The following is a 21,448-nucleotide window of genomic DNA, read 5'->3' as shown; positions in this document are numbered from 1 at the left end:
AATTCTCCAGAGGCAGAGATCCCTATTTGGACCTATTATGCTAAAAGAATATTTTAAGTCAACCAAAAAAATATAATACTTTTACACAATGATGTTTATTCTTAAAGGAACATATGATTTGGAGCTTTTTTCTAGTGCTGGTAATGAACTTGCACTTATTCATATATATTCATAATTAGTTAAATGAGCCTTACTTTTTAAAATCATTATATTTTAGTAACCCATGAAACTTGCATATAGAAAGTTGGAAAAACTTTAAAAATTAAGCTTAAGAAAGAAAACTAAAATCATCCATGAAATTTCCATTCAGATATTTATTATTAATATTTTTAATGTTCTCATCTTTTTGTCAAGCTTATGGAAAAATATGCACATTTTTAAATGGCATTATACTGCATATATTTTTCATTATATTTTCATATCACTAAATATTCTTTTAATATTTTTCGACTACATGTATTCTATTATATGGTCATAGCTTATTTAACTTTTATTTTAGACATTTATGTAATATCCAATTTCATATATCCTCACATATATCTCTGATTATCTTCTTAGGATAAATTCCCAAAAGTAGATCATTAGATCAAGGAATAATCAAATTTAAAAATTTTTTTTAAAATGCATGTTGCTATATATTGCCATTATGTATGAAGGGACACATTTCCCAGGAGCTTCACTAACACTGCCAACATCTCTCTTAATGTGGCCAACTCTTCCTAAAATAATCAAATGAAAGTTATATTTGTATATGCTTTAGTGTTGTTAGGCCTTAGTCACATCTCAGGATGTCATGTGGTTAGTTTTTTAGCAATTTCTCTTCCAATTTCTTCCTAAACTTCATGCAAGAGTAGTGAATAAAAAGATCCACTCCTTTCCATTAATGTGTAAAAATGTTCTTCCCAACAGTTTCACATATTAATACAAGTAGATAATTTTTTGGGGGCTGTACAGATGTAACTAATGTTTGTTCTCCTATTCCTGAAGGAGTCTGAAAAAAAATAATACATCCTTCTTTTTTATTACATTCAGATTTGTTTTTCTCTCACCCTTTTGACTGAGAGGAAACAAATTTTAAAAACCTGGGACTTACATAAGTGGTATTTTTGAGTTAAATCTATTACTACCAATGTAAATTATTTCAGAGCACAGCAAGAAATAAAATGGGCTCAATAATATGATTTTTCTCATTATTATCATCACGATCAATGCATTTTTATTAATGACCCAATATGTACGGAGCATGGTGCTAAATCCTAAGAATTAAAAAAAAAAAAAGAGGCTAGAACAGTTGATTTATTCACTAGTTGAAGAATGATGACACATATATAAAAAATGATAAATTCCAATAAACACTAGCATATCTTAATTGCCCAATGGAGTCAGCCAGTCAATGCCCTTGGAGTTCAGAGAAGTGATTAGTAAAGATTGGGATAGTTACTTTTAAGAGGATTTGATCCACATTTTGAAAGAGGACTGGAAATTTAACAAGATAAGAGAAGCTCTTCCAAATGGGGTTACAGAGCTCACAAAGGTGAGAATGCACATGACATTTTCAGAGGAAAATAACCAGTAAGCCAAAGCAGTTTATTCAGTATTACAATAAGAGAAAAATCTCGTGTTCTTCTAGCCTTGGCTATCTAGATAAGCAGTGTGGGCCTAAGAGAGGTACGTCGGAAATAGAAAACCATTTAATGTTTTATGAGAAATGAACTTAGAAATAATTTAGGGAAATTTATAAGGTATTACTATGAAAAATGTTAGTACCAGCATGAGATAATTATGGCCTAGACTAGCTAGTTGCAGAAGAAACTAAAAACAGGCATAATGCTAGAGTACCATTAGGATTAAAAAAGCCAACTGAACTTGGCAAATGATTAGATATAAAGATAAGAGACTACTAAGAACTTATTATTCAGCTGTGCTTGTTTCAGGGATTCATAATGAATGAGCCTGCCTTCAACCAAGTACATAATATAGAATCCCCTGAGAAGGCTGTGACAAACTCTACAGGGGGCTACCAAGTAGCTGGAACAGCTTCCCAAGTAAATTGGTCCTTGAGTTTTGACTTCAAAGATGAATTGAATTTTGCCAGATGAGAAAGGGGGGAAAACTCAATGAAGAGGGCAAAAGAGGGAGAAAATATGACTCAAAATTTTAGACCTACATGATTGGAGAAAGATAGTAATGCAGACCAAAAGAGGAAAGTCTAGCAGTAGAGATGTTTTAGGTGGAAAGATAATTCAGTTTAGACATTCTGCAAACATATGTGTAGAGCATATTCACCAATCTGGGGGCATCTGGGACACATCCATGAACAAAACAGGCAAAAGCTTTCTGCTTTCATGCAGTTTACATTCTAGTATTTGGAAATAAATACATAATTAGAGGTATAGTGTTCACCAAAGAGTTTTGTTTTATTGCGATGTTTGTTTCTGTTTTCTTTCTCTATTGTCATTCATATCAATAAGATAAAATAAGCACAAAAGAAAACATGGGTGACTAGTATCCGACTTTAGTCATCACTTAGGCAGGAAAATGTTCTGAGTAACTATTCCCTCTAAGACTTCAAACTGTCCTCAAACTGACCTTGATGTCTACAGGCTTCAGATAAATCGTTTAGTAATTGAGAGCAATAAATTAAAATCAATCACATTTAGTTAGGAGAAAGTAGTCTCAGTGTGCTAAAACAAGCTCACCTTCTTCTAGCTTTGCATTTTTATTGCACCCTTTCTGCTGTCCACCTGTGCTTGATGCTATGCTGGGATCTTCTGACCTTAGCAGTACTTCAGGAGATGTGTCTGGACTATAGTTTTCTTACTAGGTCTTACTGCTAGATTGTTCAAAAGGAGAAAATTATTGGAAAAGTATTCACTGGTCAGAAATAAGCGTTTCGAGTGACTAACTGTGGAGTGAAATTTTTGTTGCAATTAAAATACTCAGTTTAATTTAAGATAAAATATGTAAAACATTACATTTAAGCATTACATTTCAAACTGCTATCAGGGCCAGTTGAGAGATACTAAGTAATACCAGTTTTCCTTTTCTTTTTCTTTTTCTTTTTTTAAAGGTTTTATTTATTTGACAGAGGGAGACACAGCGAGAGAGGGAACACAAGCAGGGGGAGTGGGCGAGGGAGAAGCAGGCTGCCCACTGAGCAGGGAGCCCGATGCGGGGCTCAATCCCAGGACTCTGGGACCATGACCCAAGCCAAAGGCAGACGCCTAACAACTGAGCCACCCAGGCGCCCCATACCAGTTTTCCTTTTCACTGAACTGCATAGAATTCATTTCACCCTTCAGTAACCTGATATGCTGAAGAGACTGGACATTAAAGACTTTAAAGTTTCCTGACCTCCTTAGTATTAAGAGCCAGTCTTCAGAGCTCTCACCTGATTGGTTGAAAGCACTCAGTTTGTTTCCATGCAAAAGGATTTTTGACTTTTGTTTTTATTTATTTCCTTGTTTTTTAATCAGTTTCAGTTACTATAAGTAGTTCCTTCAAGTTTTAAATTATGCATATCAACTTTTTCTGAAAACTTGTTTATTTAAAATTAATTGTTCTTACAAAAGCCCCAGTTATATCTAATCATGTCAAAGCAGTATGTCAAAAGCATGTCAAAATGGTGTGGTGCCGAAAGTTATCTCTAGGCACTTCCCAGGAGCTTGGAGATAATTGAATCTAATTCTTCTGGTGGAACAAGATGATGGCAGCCTGAAGAGCGCATCTGAGGATTAATTGTTTTGGGGATAGATATTCAAATGCTAAGTACTTTCATAAATTTAGTTCAGTAACAAACATTTATTAAGTGTCTAATGGGTGCTAAATCTTAAAACAGACATATGCAATCCAAAAATGAATAAGGCACAATTACCCTCAAGACCTTCATATCCTGGTAAGATTTAGTCTTATTAAATTATTTTTATTTATTAGATTTCTGATTTTTCATTATGATCTGGCCAAAACTCCTTTAAATATATTATATCTCACTTTTAATCATATAAACCATCAGGTCTCTAGCTGGTAATAATTTACTTAACAAATGCATGGTTAAATAATAAGCCAAGATTTCCATACACTTTAGAAAAGATTTTAGATATCCTACAATCCTTTATCGACAAGCTGGCAATTTCTGATTTAAATCGAAGTTTCCAAAATTGAGTTGAAAAGGCTTTTTATTGCAATCCACATGAGAGTACAGAATGTGGAAAAATAATAATCTGATGCTAATAATCATCTTAATTAATTGTGAGATTATGATTTTATCTTCTGTGCTGGGGGTGGAATTCATTCTCTCTTCTCCCTGACATTTTTCATGGATTACTCCATACCCTTAATCGCTAATAGATATAATTATTTTGTATTAGTTTTCCAGATCAAGAAATTCGTAAAGTGGCAGTTCAACAATTAGACAACATCTTGAATGATGAACTACTGGAATATCTCCCACAGCTAGTTCAGGTAAGAACAGCAGAGTTTCCAAAGGATTCTAGAATTTTAACTAATAATCCTCTAAAAAGAGTTTCCAATAAGTCAAAAGTAGGCTACCTAAAGTGGTATTGTAATTTGGCAAGCCAGGGACTAAATTATAGCTCATGTGTCAACATGGGTAACATAGACATTCTTTAGCCCAAACTGGTAGTTACAAAAAAGGTCTAGAAGAGCCAAAGGGGACATTTTTTAATATTATTATTATTTAGAATTGGGGAAAAAAATAGAAATGCAGGTGATAAAATCTTTTCATCTAAATATGTAGAACAATTAAAATTAAATTAATGTTATTTAGAAAATAGTTTTTTGCTAGGCAGCTCCTCATAATATATGTGTTTCTTGCCTTTCCCTTAGAACATTCTAACATTGATTATAAATCTATAAAAGAGGTTTTGTAAGATAATACCTGAATTCTGCCAACAGATACTGCATTTTAGTCACAACATTAAACATCACAACGTTGGCGTAATTTTAGAAAATAATGTGGCCAGATAAATGAAATATAGAAATATGAGCAAAGATTGATTTAGTCTGAGTATTTTGAAACATAAACAAGCATACATCTTGCAAATGACCACGTAAATGATTGAATATCCAAACTACAAATAATATTGTTTTCCCAAGTTGACTATGTAATGAGGACTGAATAGGTAGTTTTAATAGAGTGGTCTTTATGTTTTTCGTTTTTTGTTTTGTTTTTTAACTCTGATGTTTTCTTACCCAAAAGGTCAGGTTGTAATTACAAGCTATTTAAATGCCAGGTGCCTCAGTTTTTTAACATTTAAGACAGAGAACTTTTTTTTTAAAGCTTTTATTTATTTGAGAGAGAGAGAGCACAAGAGGGGTGGAGGGGGAAGGGGCAGAGGGAGAAGCAGACTCCCCGCAGAGCACGGAGCCTGATGTGGGGCTCAGATCATGACCTGAGCTGAAGTTAGACACTTAACCTCTTAACCAACTGAGCTACCCAAGTGCCCCTAGGACAGAGAACTTTGAGACTAATGGGGGAAACCCCTATCAGTGACGGGAATACCATATTGCTTTGCACATGGAATATGCACTTCTCTGAAGGACTCCTAAAGCGAAAGCTGGTTTAGAAATAGCTATACCATATAGTTACTCTTACCAGTTTTTATAGTTGTGATTTTTCTATACTTATCAGGATAGTGTAGTGAAAATAAAAATTAATCAAACTTGTAGGAACACTGTTCATCTCATGATTCATGAGTATTGGCAGCATGCTCTATCTAACCTAAATCAAAAAAGTAAGTTTTTACAAAATCTTATATATACTAAACCCATTTGAAAATGGCAGTCTGGAATAAATAAGCAATACGCTTGGCACCAGGAAAATCGCTGAGAGCCATATATCTGCAAATCCAAATTCATATGACAAGGTGTACACAAAATCGAACAAAGCAAATACACAGAAGTAAAATTAGGAAGTGTTGCAATGACTCCCTAATTAAAAATGAAGATTATAAAATGTTTTGAGATGGAGAGAAATGACTCGAAAACAAATAAAACTGAGAAGAATTTTCAAAACATTTATTATAGAATTTGCCCTTAAACTTCCATGTTCTCCCCAACTTTAAAACTTTTAAACACATAAAAACTTTTGAAATGCAAAAAATTCCACCCTACTGATTATTTTCTTGAAGTATGTTATTTTTTTATGTATTATATTATTAGAATTATGCAGGATGTATGAAAGAAATAAGGCAGGACTTTAAGACCATAACAAAAACAGAACATATTGTTCATAGCCAGAAAGCAATTAAGACACAGACCCAGAGGTTACGGCAAACCACAAGTCAACATCGTGTGGGTAGGTTCCAAGAACAGTTCATAATAATGCAGTGTGCACCAGAAATATTGCCTGCCTTCTAGATGGTGAGGTAGGATTGGGGGAAATTACACCAGTGCACAGAGTGATGCAGGGAGTTCGGAAACAAGTGAAGCAATTTAAGAGCAACAAGTAGGTATTCAGGAAGAAATAATGGGGAAATCTAAAAGGAAAGCTAAAAAGACAAGCATGGAAGTAAATTCTAAGACATCTCTCTCTTGCTTATGTGCTCATATGATATGCTATTAGGGCATCAACAAAACTTATGACTTGGTCAGCCCAGTATTAGCAAGTAAGTGAAAGCAAGCCATTGCTGCAACTTAAGAGAACATATATTATGGTCTTTATACATTCAGACAGCATTAAGAGTTTATGCAAATTTGCTGAAATCATCTTTGGCACTCTTACACCTTAGAAATTCATAAACTTTCCCATCCTTGAGTATGGTCAGCATATTGAGGTATTTCTTCAGGTGTGTATGTGAATGCGTGTTGTGCCCACTTTTGTCTGTTGTCTGTACTGTGGTATAAAACCTGGCTTAAACTCTGTGTGTGTGTGTGACTTAAATGGCTATTGAGCAACTAAAAATAGAAGTTTTGCCTCTTAAACAGGGATGGAAATTTTTATGAAGAGAGCCTGGTTTTCATTTTCATATATATTTAGATTTCTGGGATGATGATGGGGCCCAGGTACTTCCTGTGGACAGTGAAGCCCCTGCAGAGTACCGAATTAGGTCCATGAGGATATTAGGAGCTGTCATTACTGTCTGTATGTTCCACCAGGTTGGGTATCCTAGAAAATCCTAAAGAGCTGTTCACAGAGGCGATGAGGGAAAGGATTTGGGGAGGGGTGAGCTAGGGTGGCACCCAAGCAGCTCTGAAACCTCTAAGTAAAGTTTCAGGTTCTGCAGGGTAATAGTGATGTATCAATTGGTGATTTCAGTTAAGGCTTTGAATGTGCATTAATTTCATTCCACAAAGAAAAGAAATATCTACTATTTAATAATGCCACTAGGAAACTAATCATACTATGTATTTTTGTGTGTGCCAGGATTCTCCTCCTAGGCATGGTTGAACTCCACCAACCATCTGCTCTTATTTATTATCCTGTGATACTAAAGCATAAATAAGAAAGAGACTACACAAATCCAAATTGTGATGTGTGTGCTATGTTATTATACACCAGCTAATAAGGTTACCTTATAATAATATATCAAATATCAAATATAATTTTAACATTTTGTTAAAATGTTTATGCTGTTTTCCTTTGTCTTTTCATAAGCCTCTTAAGCCCCTTTGTATTTTGCTAGAATTTTGTTACTGAGAAGAAGAGTAAATTAATTATATCTCTTACTTCAGGCTGTCAAGTTTGAATGGAACCTTGAAAGTCCTCTGGTACAACTCCTATTGCACCGTTCACTGCAAAGCATCCAGATTGCCCATCGTCTTTACTGGTAAGATTAACTAAAATAAGATAGGATGTCTTTTTTTGTTGTCAGCTTCTCTCTGTGGGACAGCATTAGAAGAAGTACAAGATTTCTTACCTTGTAATTGATATAAACCTCCACTTATTTTTTTTATTTTTATTTTTTAAAGATTTTATTTATTTATTAGAGAGCGAGCGAGAGAGAAACAGCATGAGAGGGGAGAGGGTCAGAGGGAGAAGCAGGCTCCCCGCTGAGCCGGGAGCCCGATGTGGGACTCGATCCCAGGACCCTGGGATCATGACCTGAGCCGAAGGCAGCCGCTCAACCAACTGAGCCACCCATGCGCCCGATATAAACCTCCACTTAAAGTTCAGCCAAATTCGAGTCTTTGTCAAGGTTATTTTTATTGATGAGTATAATTTAACTGTCATCATCTTTAAAATCTTCCTTTTGTACAGTTGCTGCTGTTTAAATCCAATCAGAATTTTAACTCTGGATGATATCTTTCCTATAGCTTTATTATTTTTTTAAGAGAGAGGGAGAGAGTGCATGCACTCACATATGTATGGCAGACAACATCTACTAGCTTTAATTTCTAGGGAAGAACTTTAATTAATAGGAAAAAAGAGAATCTCATTTTTTAGTATGTTTTTCTGCTTAAAGAAATGTTACTCGTGTTAACATCACTCTTCCCATGAAAATAACTCAAGCATTTCATAGCAAAGTAGAGATACAAGGAATTGTTAGGCACCAGCGTTCATTTTGATGTTCATTTTCTTCTCAAATGTCTAATATAAAAAACAGAACATTTTCCTCTTCTATGTCAGTATAGGGAGGCATCATACACATGACTAGCCCTGGGTCCTTCACTGAATGGACTCTTTCATCAAGCTTTGAATGAAGTCTTATTCTCCCCAGGTTTTCATTCAGCTACTACCTTGCTAAGGGAACTTAAGTGGACATATTTGGTGGTCTTTTGCTCTCACAGTAAAACTAGGACTAAATTACCAGGGCCCAGCTGTGCACATGCAGACTTGTGACAGAAGGGGGCAGAAGAGGGCTGCTTGAACTGTCAAGCTTGATGCCAAACCAGAGATGGCAAGGCTAGAGCAATTCCAGGAGATTGACCCAATCAGGTATTAGGCAATTGATATCACTGGTGAAGTCAAAACTGGATTGGAGAGAGAATATGAGCAGGAGTCAGGGACTAACCTAAATCAGGAATTAGGGCCCAAAGAACAAGTTGTTGCTGCAGTGTCTGCTGGTCCTGAATGACTTAAGGCACTGGTATTTCGGGCACCACAAGGCCTTTACAAGGTGGCAATGGCATTAAAGGACCAAATCCTATGAGCTTTAAGATACCACTCATAAAATTGAGATGATGCAAAATCTTCCCATTCATTTTCTAAACGCTCTGTCCTAAACTTTTCTTATCTAGAATTTTGGGGCAATTTCTCAAATCAAGGACTACTGTAAATAAAGCAACACAGTGTGGAAATTTTGCATCTTGTGATTGAAGTCACACCTGTCCCTCTCATCCTTTCTTTTCTTTTTTTTTTTTTTTGAAAGAGAACTTTTTATTACTTTTATGTACAGAAAATTCAACAGCGTCCGCTCAGCCTAGTTTAGTGGCCACTTTAGTTTTTGCCTTTTCCAGTTTGGCGACGCAAGCCACTGACTCTGGACGCAGGACATTGCTCCCCCGGTGGCAGCGGATCTCATCATATCTGTCATTGTAATTGGGCCTAATGGCTGCCACCAGCTTAGCCAGAGCTCCTTTGTCTTCCAAGTTAACCTGTGTGAAGGCGACAGTGGTGCAGGTCTTCCTGTGGACCAGACCCCAGGCTGGCCTCCCTCTCATCCTTTCTCCTAAATATGGCTCACCTGATGCCTAAAATTCTATTATCAGTGAGTCACTACTTCAGGTTAAGCATTGTTCCCTCCCAGAATTTTTTTTCTAATGTGGAAATACATATATTCAGAACATAATGCTCATGATGAATTAGTTGATCATTTGTTCATTTATGTGACAAACCTTGAGATACTAGACACTGTTGAACTATTAAGGATAAAGCAGAATAGTCCTTTGCCTAAACAAGCTCACAAGCTAACAACACAACAGCTAGCAGAAAGGCAGCAGGGAAGATCCACTGGCTATGTGAAGGGGAAAACTGACCACAGATCCTGTCCACTTTATGGTGATCTATCCCAAATACAACCACAAGATAGAGAGGCAAAGCTGGCCATCAAGTAAATAAAAAAGCCTAAACATGCACTCCAGTTCTGCCAGAGTTAAATACCAATGAAGGCATACAAATGAATACACAGAGGAGGTCAGTCCTCTCTCTACTTTGAGATCTGAAACACTCCCTGAATTAAGAGTAAAGAGCCGTACTTCAGCGATTTATCACAGTGTAATAGAGCATGCATGATACAGAATCAATAGAAGGTTTTAAAGCCTCTCCTTTACCTTCTAGAATTGTTATATTACTACTAATTCACCTTTTACCTTCACAATGTAATGAATAATAAATTATTGCTTCACTCTTTTGTAAAGGAAAGATATGTCTTGCTGTCATTTAATATTGATCTCTTATAATCATTTTTCACCTTATTGTTCTCAGAAAAGTATACACAGGAGAAAGACTCTACAATAGCAATTTGCTAAGCTAACAATAGCTATTCTCTACCTCAACCAACCTGAAAAACGTCATAGATATTTTTAAGAAAGTTTACATTTTATGCAATAATCTGTAAAATCCATTAGCGTAGTTTTCTAGTTAAGGCACAATATAGGAACAGCTGGGGGTTTTTTTGTTTGTTTGTTTTATTTCCATTTTATGTGATAAGGGTTTTATATAGTTCTTTTCATAAAAAGACTTTTAAAAACAGAATGCAATTTTAAACTAATTTTCTTATATCATTTGTGTTATTTCTTTTATTAAATACATGAAAATAGAATCTTACAATCTTATACAAAGTTCTACCTCAAATCAATGCAAAAGCCAGGAACAAAGCTCCACCTTAAATTTATCCCTAATTTAAATTATGTCTTCTTCAAATTCTTCTATTTTGTTAAAAAAAAAAAGTAAAGAGTTAAAAAAAAGTGAACATTTTGTGCATACATACTGACCTCAAATGTTGGAACTTGCACCAGATCTGGCATGTGGGAACTGAACTTTCTAATCCACTCTCCAGCAATTTTTCATTACAACAGCCACATGCAATTAGATCACTGCTTCCTTAGATGGTAATCTGGTATTCCTATAATAGTATCAGTCTTCCTCTGTCATAGTTTATGCTGGGGATTTGGGGTAAGGCCTTGAAGAACAGCATTATACTGCTTAATTTTCATTGTTTCTCAGTCATACTACAGCTTTACTTTAGCCAACAAAATATATGGTCAACAAAAAGGATATCTATTCTTCCTTAATATGACCTTAATATTAGTAATTATCTTTGTCTTCTGATAATATTTGAATTTGGCCTCCCAAATAAATAGACTAATAAATACTCATAGAGTTATAGGATTTGGGAGTCAAATGGAACCTTACGAATGCTATAGCACTTTTTTTTCTCACCCAGAAAGGGATTTCAACAAATTAAGTGACTCATCCAATGACAATCATCTAGCTAGCTAAAGAATTGAGATTTTTCATGGCATCTCATGCCCACTTCAGGTCTCTTTCCAATTCACCACCTACTTCTAAGAAAAGTACAACTTGAAGAATTCACAAAATGTTTGTTTTTCTATCAATAATTAGGAACTCATTCAAGTAAACTAAAGTGGTGGCTTTTCCTTAACTTGAATGCAAAACTGAAGAAAAAACAATATCCCAAATTGAGATCTTTGTATCTAATACTCAAAGTTTTTGCCATTAGGTGTCGGCATAATCCACAACTGCTGTCAATTATAATATTAATTAATAGGCATGTGCAGGAAGCTCCAAAAAAATTGTTACTTGAAGGAATTTTGAAGAGAACAGTAGGTTTTTCCCAGAATTTTTCTTTTGTAGTTCCTGATTCATACCTAAAACACTAAATTTGTTCTCTTAGTTCTACTATTAAACCGTCAGTGATAAGAAAACAATTCCTGAGTTATTTATTTATTAGACTCAGTTTGTACTTATCTTTCAATACTTATTATATAAAACTAAGACTTTATGTTGTATAAAACCAAGACTCAGTTTTCTCAAAAACACTATTTAATTAAGCCAGCAATATGCTAATGAAATTCAAGTCAACCCTTTTCATCAAGTTAAATGAGTTAGAAAATAAATTCCTGTAGTCCAGGCCAGAACTTGGCAATAATAAAATGTAAGCAAAATCCATCTTTAGTTTCCTTCTACGTAAAAATGCCCAGTAAGCAATTGGATATAGAAGCCTACAGAGCAGGAGAAAGATCTGGAATGGTAACAGAATGGGAATGTATCAGCACATTGATATTACTTGCCAAGCTTCCATCTTATGGTTCAGTCATCCTCCGAATTTGGAGTTCTCACCCAGATTCCTCATACCTGGATCCAGATTTTAAAAAAGAAGACCAGAGCATCATGTCAAAAGTATTTTCAGGGGCCAGGTCTAGAAAGGGCACATACCTCTTTTGCCTACATTCCATAGGTCAAAAGTCAGTAACAAGACCCCACCTACATGCAAGGGAAAATATGAAAACAGACCAGAAGCAAAATACTGTTTGATCTGGTAAATCCAGAGCAGTGTCTGCCACAGAGGTAAAGCAATGTAGATGACTGAAGAAATTTGACAATCAAGTTGCTGAGAAAGAGGACATGGAAGGAAAACCAGTACTCAGTGTTACATATATTAATCGCCTTTCTTTTCAAAAACTAAGATTGATCTCAATAGACAAAAAAGACTATTTATTGCCTAACTACTTGAATAGAATCATCATTTTGGCAGACATCCTTTGAGAATGTCTTTTGTCTAACAATTATGTAAGTATTTCCAAGAGATTTAACCTATGGGTATATTTTTAAACCATTTTACCTAGATGGCTCATTATTAACTTATTTATCTAGCTATGGTGGACAACTGGTATCTTGGCCCAAGAGGTCCAAAACTGAATTAAATATCCCTACCCTCTCCTTGTCTTTCAATCCTTGTGCTCACTATGTCCAAACCTCCTTTTTTATATGCAATATCCTGGTTAACAGCCACTACCAAGATATCCAACACAGAAAATCTGGGAAACATTATTCTTACCGACAACCTTCCTCATTCAATCAGTCTTTAAGACCTGACTATTGTTTCTCATAAATATGTCTTAAATTTGTCTCTTTTCTATATCCATGGCTAGCACCTTAGTTCAAGCCTTCAGTATTACCTACATGGACAATTACAACAGCTCTCTACTTGTTTCTTGTTTTTGTTTTGGGTTTTTTGTTTTGTTTTTTTTTCACTTCCATTCTTACCTACCTTCAGCCCATCCATCCTCCACACTGTTCTTGGTATAATCTTTATGTAATACGATTTGATCCTTAACTCATAAAGTAGGTTCTAGTTCCAAGGTAACCCACAGCTGGCTAGCATAATTCCGTAATTCCAATCACCTCTTGCTGATAGAGTTTAGAATTTTTAGATGTTGAAAAAAAAAATCTATTCTTCCTTAATATGACCTTGCAGTGGATTTGCATGATTTCAACTCTGCCTGCTTCCCATCCCCATTTTGAATGACTTTCTACATCCAAACATAGTCTTTTCTATTCTCAAGTAGTTATTCAAATTTCCAGAGATCTTTCATGCCCTTGTGGCTTTGTACATGGTATTTCTCTCTGCTTGAAATGCAGTTGCTCTGTTGTTTGCACAGAGTCCTTTGGGACCCAGCTCAAATTTTTATCCTCTTTGAAGATGTCTCAGCCCTTGTATACACTGCCGATACAGTTCTAAGCATATTACATATTTTGTTTACTTCACCATTTACCTTTTCTTTAAGATATTTTGGGCTGCAAATAACAAAAATGCTGATTGAACTGGCTTAAATGATATGAAAAATTAATAATCTCACATAACAAGAAGTTCATCAGTAGAGTGGTTCCAGAGTTTTTTATCGCAGCAGCTCACCGATTTTGTCATAGACCCAGTTTCTTTGCATCTTTTTGTTCTGTCATCCTCAGTGTGTTTACTTGTCCTTAGTCCAGTTCACAACATGGTTACAAGGAGACTGCCACAGGTGATATCACGTTCATACATGACACCACGCAGCAAAAGGAAAGGGGCTGATCCTTCTTCAACAAGAAAAATTTTCTTCTAAACTTCATAGCAGAGTTAACTTCCTTTATCATTTGCCAGAATTGGGTCACAGATTATCCTGAGACAATCACCTGATCAGATGGCAATCAGGTGAACTAACTTACCTAATTGATTTAGAATATTCAGAATATACCCCTAAACTGGTCTTCTTCCCTGAAGGTTTTGCTATCTGAACAAAATCTGATTCTTTCTTCAGTTGTGAAGGGGAGACTAGATTTAGTCTAGATAAAACCCTATGTTCCCTTTCTGGATCGTGAGGCCCTATCTTAATCATCCATCCTTAACATAGCACATATAACTGGTATTCAATAAGTACCTGTTGAATGAATTAAAATAAAATAATCATACCACATACATTTATGCTGCCTACAGGCTAACTTATCTTGACTACTGTACTTAAAACAGCAATCAAGTCATAGCATACTGAACAAGCCATATTATACTGAAGTCATTATATTAAGTGTATAAGTTCCCATTGGTACTCTCATAATCACTTTTGCTCTTCTTAAAAAATAGAATTCCCTAGCTCCCTGTAATCAGGGGAAGTTGAGTTAAATGACTTACAGATAAATATGATCCTCTGGAATAAAAGTTTTTAAAGAGCTATCAGTTGTTAAAAATGATTGGGTCTACAGTATGAAGTGCTTTATATTGACTTAACTATGCTGTTCCTTAAAACCCTGATTAAAAATAAAGGGCTATAGGGGTTCCTGGGTGGCTCAGTCAGTTAAGCGTCTGACTTCAGCTCCGGTCATGATCTCAGGGACCTGCGATGGAGCCCCATGTTGGGCTGCCTGCTCAGTGGGGAGTCTGCTTCTCCCTCTCCCTCTGCCCCTCCCCTTCCGCCCTGCTTGTCCTCTCTCTCTCTCAAATAAATAAATAAAATCTTTTAAAAAATAAATAAAAGGCTGTACCTAGTGATTTGACAAGAAGCGTTTTATGGGGAAATCTTAAGTTAGTAAGCAGCTACTTAAAATATAATTTTCTATGTTAAGACTATATGAGTTTGGGGGAATTACTGAGCAATTTCTGATTTTTACTGGCTCCTAAGAGGTTTGATAGTTTTTTGTTATTGTTTTGTTTTGTATCAGCTGGTGAGTAAGTTCTTATTTTCAGGCTCCACTTTACTTTCTATGTTTACTCATCAAAAGATCACTCTTTGAAAAGGTTGAATGGAGGTTTTTCTTGCTTTTCTTCTAACTCAATTTTCTATTTCCTTTGTATTATGATAGTTACAAGAGAAAGACAGTTACTTTGCTGTTCCTTGTCTAAAGAACTTCATATGTGTGGCTTTTTGCAGCAAAATCCAGACTTGTATATTTCAATCAAACACTTGTCATGTTTAATAACTTAGAATTCTTGTTTTTGTTTTGGCATGTATGATTCAGTTTTGACCAATGACAAGTGACCAGCTTGCACAAATAATGCTCATCTTCTCTGGAGTTGGCAGTCCGCCTGAAACACTAACCACTCTTGACAGATATGCCACATAATTGTATCTTGCTTGGGTTTAGTGATCTGAAATCGTTAAAGGGAGGAATCCTAATGTACATGTCACTTTCTTTTTTAAATTAGGGCACTGTGTACCTATGTTTCCTAGGGTGTTATAAATGTCCTTAATTTACCAAAAAGGTGGAACTTTTATTATTTTCTTCCAAGTAAAATTTACTATCACTCTTAGAGAAGCTGCTGCTCAATAAACTGTTGACATAAACTGATTGATGATTCTGAAAATCTCACCAGACTTAATCTAGAGCTGCAGTAACTGAAAGTTGTGGGAATAACTGCACAAGTAGACCAATGGACTTCAGTGAACAGATGCAGGAAGGTGCATAAGTTTATTAAGAAAAGAGAGAGTATTATGTTAGTCATCCATTCTTTCATTTATCTGTTCCCTAAGTTTTTATTGAGTGCCTCTTATATACACAATTTATAGCTTTTTTGCAAAAGGGATAGAAAATATAAGCAAATGATAATAAACATGGTTTAAGCAATGTGGTATTTTTTTTTTTTTAAGTTTCCTGGCTGTTTTAGGCAGTTATCACAGATGTTAGAGTCTATTTTTCAATTCTGCTGTCTCAACAAATTAGTTTTAAACATTTCATTCAGGGATTTTCAAATCCTCTTTGATCAGATTATAAACCCAGATTCAATGTATTCCTTCACAATTAAAGTAGTTTTGTCAACTGTCCAGAGAACCCCTACCAGGATCGAGGAACTTCAGGAACTGAACTGAGGGTCGGATAGTGACTTGGATAATCTTTAAGATATCTGACTATTCTTTCTCTGCTATGAAGACCAGAATACTAAGGTTTATCGACTCTAGTATGGCTCTGACTTATAGAGTATTACTAAAGAATTCTGACCATCTAACTGTCTTCAATACTTTTTTATCCTTACAGGTAGAAATAATGTAGTTAATCCCAGATACTATGCTAGTCACTTTTTCATATATTCTCAACAACTCCATTATCTCCATTTTTCAGATGAAGAAATTAGTACTTAAAGAGGCTAAATATGCAATGCTACTAAGTAGAACAGCCAAAATTTGACCCTGTGCCCTATCCACAATGACCTTCCACCCACTTAAATATAATGAAGGATATAACAAAGAACAATAAAAAGCAGAATAGTGTAACAGTAAGAGAACAGGATTTGGGGGAAAATATACTTGAGTAGAAATTCAAACTCAGGTCTCTATTAGCTGTATGGTCTTAGAAAAATTACTTAACCTCCTGATTTTTTTCATAATCTATAAAGGAAATGTAATTATGCCTAATAGAATTATTGTTAAAATAAATTGAGATCATGTTAATATATATTTAGTACATCCAAAGGATATATATGTTTAATCATTTAGTATTCCCAAAATTCCAGTTCCCAACGTCATATCACAAATTAATAATTATATATAGAATTCAGATCTTGGATTCTTGACATTTTACTCCTCATTCCTACCATTGTTCTTTCTTTGTTTTATTCTAATTCAAATTTAAAATTAAAGTTTAATAACAATTTGAAATGAGTGGAAGTGGGAACAGAAAAGTCACTGTATAAACTAGTTTAGAGACTTGTTGAGCAAAGTATCTTGAAACACTCTAATTGTCAGAAAAAGTTGGCAATATATGCATCATTTAGTATCAGAGAAATTTAACAGATGAAGGAATCTAGCAACATTCACAGATCACCTGTTGATAAATATTTTCTCACTCACATCACTCATCTGTTAGCACAGTTCAGAAGAAGAAAATATGAGTAAAAATTTTCATTGATCTTTTGGTTATTTTATAGGATTAGGTTATGAACTACAAATGAAAAATTATACTCATGCAAGAAGATGGGAACTTAAAAGGCAAAGAACTTAAAGAACCCCTTTTAGAACCATGTATCTGAAGTATGTTTCAAGTAAAAAATGTTCTTGTTGAAAATAAAAATAACTTCAATTGAGTGTACTCATTTAAAATAAAGCATATCAGAAGGGAGGTGGGTGGGGGGAAGGGTGAAATAGGTGAAGAGTATTAAGAGTACACTTATTATGAGCATTGAGTATGATGTATAGAATTGTTGAATCACTATACTGTACACTTGAAGCTAATATAACACTGTGTGTTAACTATACTAGAACTAAAATTAAAAACTTAAATAAATAAATAAACAAACCCTTTATAACAGGAAAAGAATGGATCTTGTGTTGCTAAACCTACCATACTAGAAAAGCATTGTAGACCAGCTGAGAAAGATATAAATTCACTGAAACAACTCATGAACTAGGGAAGAAAATGTGATTGGTGGTTATCTTGGATTTTTCCATTATTAAGCCATATTTTTAAATCCTGAATGGTTTACTCCTTTGGTATAAAATATTTATAATGAACCTTATTGCTGAGCATATGACTGCAGTGAGATAATTTATTCTTGAGGTATAATGATAAACCTGCTATTTATACAGGATTCACTTCCATGGTCAGAGTTAGCAATTCCTTCTCATTTGACAATTGGTTAATGACAAGTGATGATTGCACGTGTCTCTTTTCTCTTTCCTCTACCCCAGTATACTTAGCAATGATTATCTTGAAGAAGTCATTTGTTGTTTCGGTATATACATTAAAGTTATGACCAGTTGGTGCTCCAACCTCTGGATAACACTATACCCATCAGTTTTGGTATTTTATATTAAGGCAACTAGTGATACCAGCTATGACACATCAAGCTTTTTGGTTCTGGGTAATTGACTTAAAATTTCTGAGCCTCCATTTCCTCATCTGTAAAACAAGAATAAAATACTTACCAAACGTACTTAACATGAGACCTGACACCTATAGCTAATCTGTACGTATACATTGAATAAATCAATAATTGGAAGAATTGAAATTTTTTTGAAAGTGAAGTGACATAAAATTATGCAATATGCCTTGTACAGCCCCTAGCCTTAACAAACGTTTCTTCTTATTTTTCTTCCTTTTATTTTTTAATCAAATGATGACACTTCATTTGTTGGAGGATAGTTTAAGAACATTTTAATCAACACTCCCCGACTGAAGTATGTTATCAGATAAGTGGGCATAAATCTATAACTCTGTGATCTAATTCATGCACATTTCATCTAAGTGTAAATGGGAAAACCATGTAAGTGGGAAAAGTTCTGGGACACATCTAGTATTTCTCACCATCCCACATCTTGCCTCAATTCTGGACAGTTTCATTTCTAAATGGATGATTCAGCTAAAAAATGCCTCAAGAGCCCTTCACATCCTATTTTACTGATAAATTTTAGCTCCTTCACACTTCAACAACCACTTTCCATGGCTACGTATTAAATCTTTTCATCACTAGGGATGGCTCTTCATCCAAAGTTTTAAACTCAGAAATCTAATGTATTAGCCCTTTTGCATTTTGACTTTACCATACATACTAAACCTAGAGTTCACTGCCAATAGAAATTTGACTCCTGATGTCAGCCTTTCTTCAGGCTCATTGGGCCACTCATACTGTGACTTACTTTCCTAGCGATTTTCCTAACTATTCATTTACATATCTGAGCTAATTTCCTCCATCTCCCTCTGTATCTACCAAGTCACTTACGAAATGTCTCAGGAATCAATACTCCCCTCTCCATCTCCACTAAACCCTTAGCTCAGGACATTATGATTTCCTGATTAATACTGCTATTGTTTAATATTTCATCTACCCAACTCAATGATTCTGCAATGCTCATAAGATAAAGATAAGGGGTACCTGGGTGGCTCAGTTGGTTAAGCATCTGCCTTCAGCTCAGGTCATGATCTCAGGGTCCTGGGATCGAGCCCTGCTTCAGGCTCCATGCTCAGTGGGGAGTCTGCTTCTTCTTCTCCCTCTGCCCCTCCCCCCCAACTCATGCTCTCTCTCTCTCTCTAATGAATTATAAAATCTTTGAAAAAAGTGGGATGCCTGGGTGGCTCATCAGTTAAGCGTCTACCTTCAGATCAGGTCATGATCCCAAGGTCCTGGCATCGAGTCCCACATCAGGCTCCTTGCTCAGTGGGGAGCCTCCTTCTCCCTCTCCATCTGCCTGCTGCTCCCCCTGCTTGTGCTCTCCCAATCTCTCTCTCTCTCTCTCTGACAAATAAATAAATAAAACCTTTTTTAAAAATCTTTAAAAAATAAAAATAAATACAAAATTTAAAAAGATAAAGATCAAATTCATTAGTCTTATTCTATATAAAATATCAAACAGAATAAATTTTATTTTATTATCAGTGTTAGAAAAACTTGTGTTTCTGTGTGTTTGGAACTTGTGGTAACAAAGCCAGCAGTTTGTTTTTAACATATGAAAATGTTGGCTTTCTTAACTCATAGGGTAATAGTTCACAGTTTAGGATCTACTTCACTGTGCCTGGATGCAAACCCTGGTTCTACTATTTATTAGGTGTCTTTCATAAGACCAATTTTTGTCAGTCATTAAAATGAGGATAATAATAATACTTAATTTCACAGGATCATTGTGAGAATTAAGGTAATAAGATTTGGGACCATAGAATTGGACAACTTTGTGACACAGAGAATCCAACCAGGTGTCAGGTTTATATCTGCAAGTTGTGGTCCTATCTCAGAGGAAGAATTTATTCATTAAACAAATATTATTAAGCACCTTCCATTGAGGAAAAAATCATGTTGTGGTATTCAGGGGTACAGGGATACAGCAATGGATAAAATAGACAAAAATCCCTACCCTTCCTTATATAGCTTTTAAGAGAAATAAGATATATACTTGCAAGATATGGATAAAAGCTAGGGAGAAAAATGAAACAATTAGGAGATATAAGGAATGTGAGGGTTGGGGAAGTGCAATTTTAAGATAGAGTAGCAAGGAAAGGCCATATTAAAAAGATGGCATTAGGAAAAAGACCTCAGTGAAGTAAGAGAATGGATGGATATGTGTCTAAGGAAGAGAAAATGAGGAAGATGAAATAGCATATGCAAAGGCACTGAGGTGTGTTCGGGTTGTTAGAGAAAAACCAGTGTAGGTTTCTGAGGCTACAATGAGGCCATTGTAGCTGGGTTAACCTGAGCAAGGGGAAAAATAATAGGAAATGAAGTCAGAGGGGAAAAGGGGAAAGGTGAGGACAGGTTATGTAAAAATTTCCTTGCCGTTATTAGGATATTGGCTTCAATTTAAGTAAAATGGCAAGTCATTAGAGGGTTCTGAGAAGATAAAAGACATGATTTGGTTTATATTTTAACAGAATCACTCTGACTGTTGTGTTGAGGACCAATTGAAGAAGAGCAGTGGCAGGAGCAAGAAAATCAGTTAGAAGGCTAATGCGATAATCCAGATAAAAGATTATAGTGGCTCAGATCAGGGAACAGCAGTAGAAGAAGTGAAAAATCATTAAATTCTGGGTTTATTTATAAAAGTAAAGTAAACAGAATTTTCTGATGGATTGGCTGAGGGGCATGAGAGAAACAATTAACTAATGATACTAAGATTGTTGCCTGAACAACTGAAAGAATAGATTTTCAGGAAGGCATGTTCTAACGGTGAAAAAAAGATATCAAGAGATCAATTTGGACCTATTAAAATCTGAAGTAACTACTGAACATCTTTATCTGGACTACAGATAAAAATGAAGGAATTATCATATCAATGCAAAGATGAGGTTTAAAGGCATGAGTAGGTGATATCATGGAAGAATGAGAACAGATAGAAAGGCAAAGAAGTCCAAATATTTGGTGGTCAAGCCAACATTTAAAAGCCAAAGAGAAGGCAGAAACAAAATAAGACTAAAAAGAAGGAGTCAGAGATGTAAAAGATGAATGAAGTAAGTATTGAATCCTACAAGACTAAAGAAAGTATAAAAGTAAAAGTGATATGATTAACTGTGTCAGATGCTGCTAATAGGTCAAGTAACTTTGAGATCTGAGTAGCACCATGAAGATCATTG

General features: G+C 35.2%; 1 protein-coding gene across 2 annotated transcripts in view; it reads left to right on the top strand.

Annotated features, from left to right (window-relative positions):
- PIK3C2G (phosphatidylinositol-4-phosphate 3-kinase catalytic subunit type 2 gamma) overlaps positions 1–21,448 on the top strand; it is a 345,844-nt gene that overhangs the window by 128,106 nt on the left and 196,290 nt on the right. For both annotated transcript variants that reach the window (XM_045869235.2, XM_045869225.2), the window contains 2 exons: positions 4,368–4,461; positions 7,693–7,787. In XM_045869235.2, the coding sequence (XP_045725191.1) occupies positions 4,368–4,461; positions 7,693–7,787 (189 nt within the window). The remainder of the gene's footprint in view (positions 1–4,367; positions 4,462–7,692; positions 7,788–21,448) is intronic.

This window comes from Mirounga angustirostris, unplaced genomic scaffold (genome assembly GCF_029215605.1).
Source record: "Mirounga angustirostris isolate CCGP_5_RB_7025 unplaced genomic scaffold, mMirAng1.0.hap1 SCAF_5, whole genome shotgun sequence".
NCBI classification, from domain to species: Eukaryota; Metazoa; Chordata; class Mammalia; order Carnivora; family Phocidae; genus Mirounga; species Mirounga angustirostris.
Note: the sequence above shows the minus strand (reverse complement) of the source record. Positions and strands in the feature narration are given on the sequence as shown.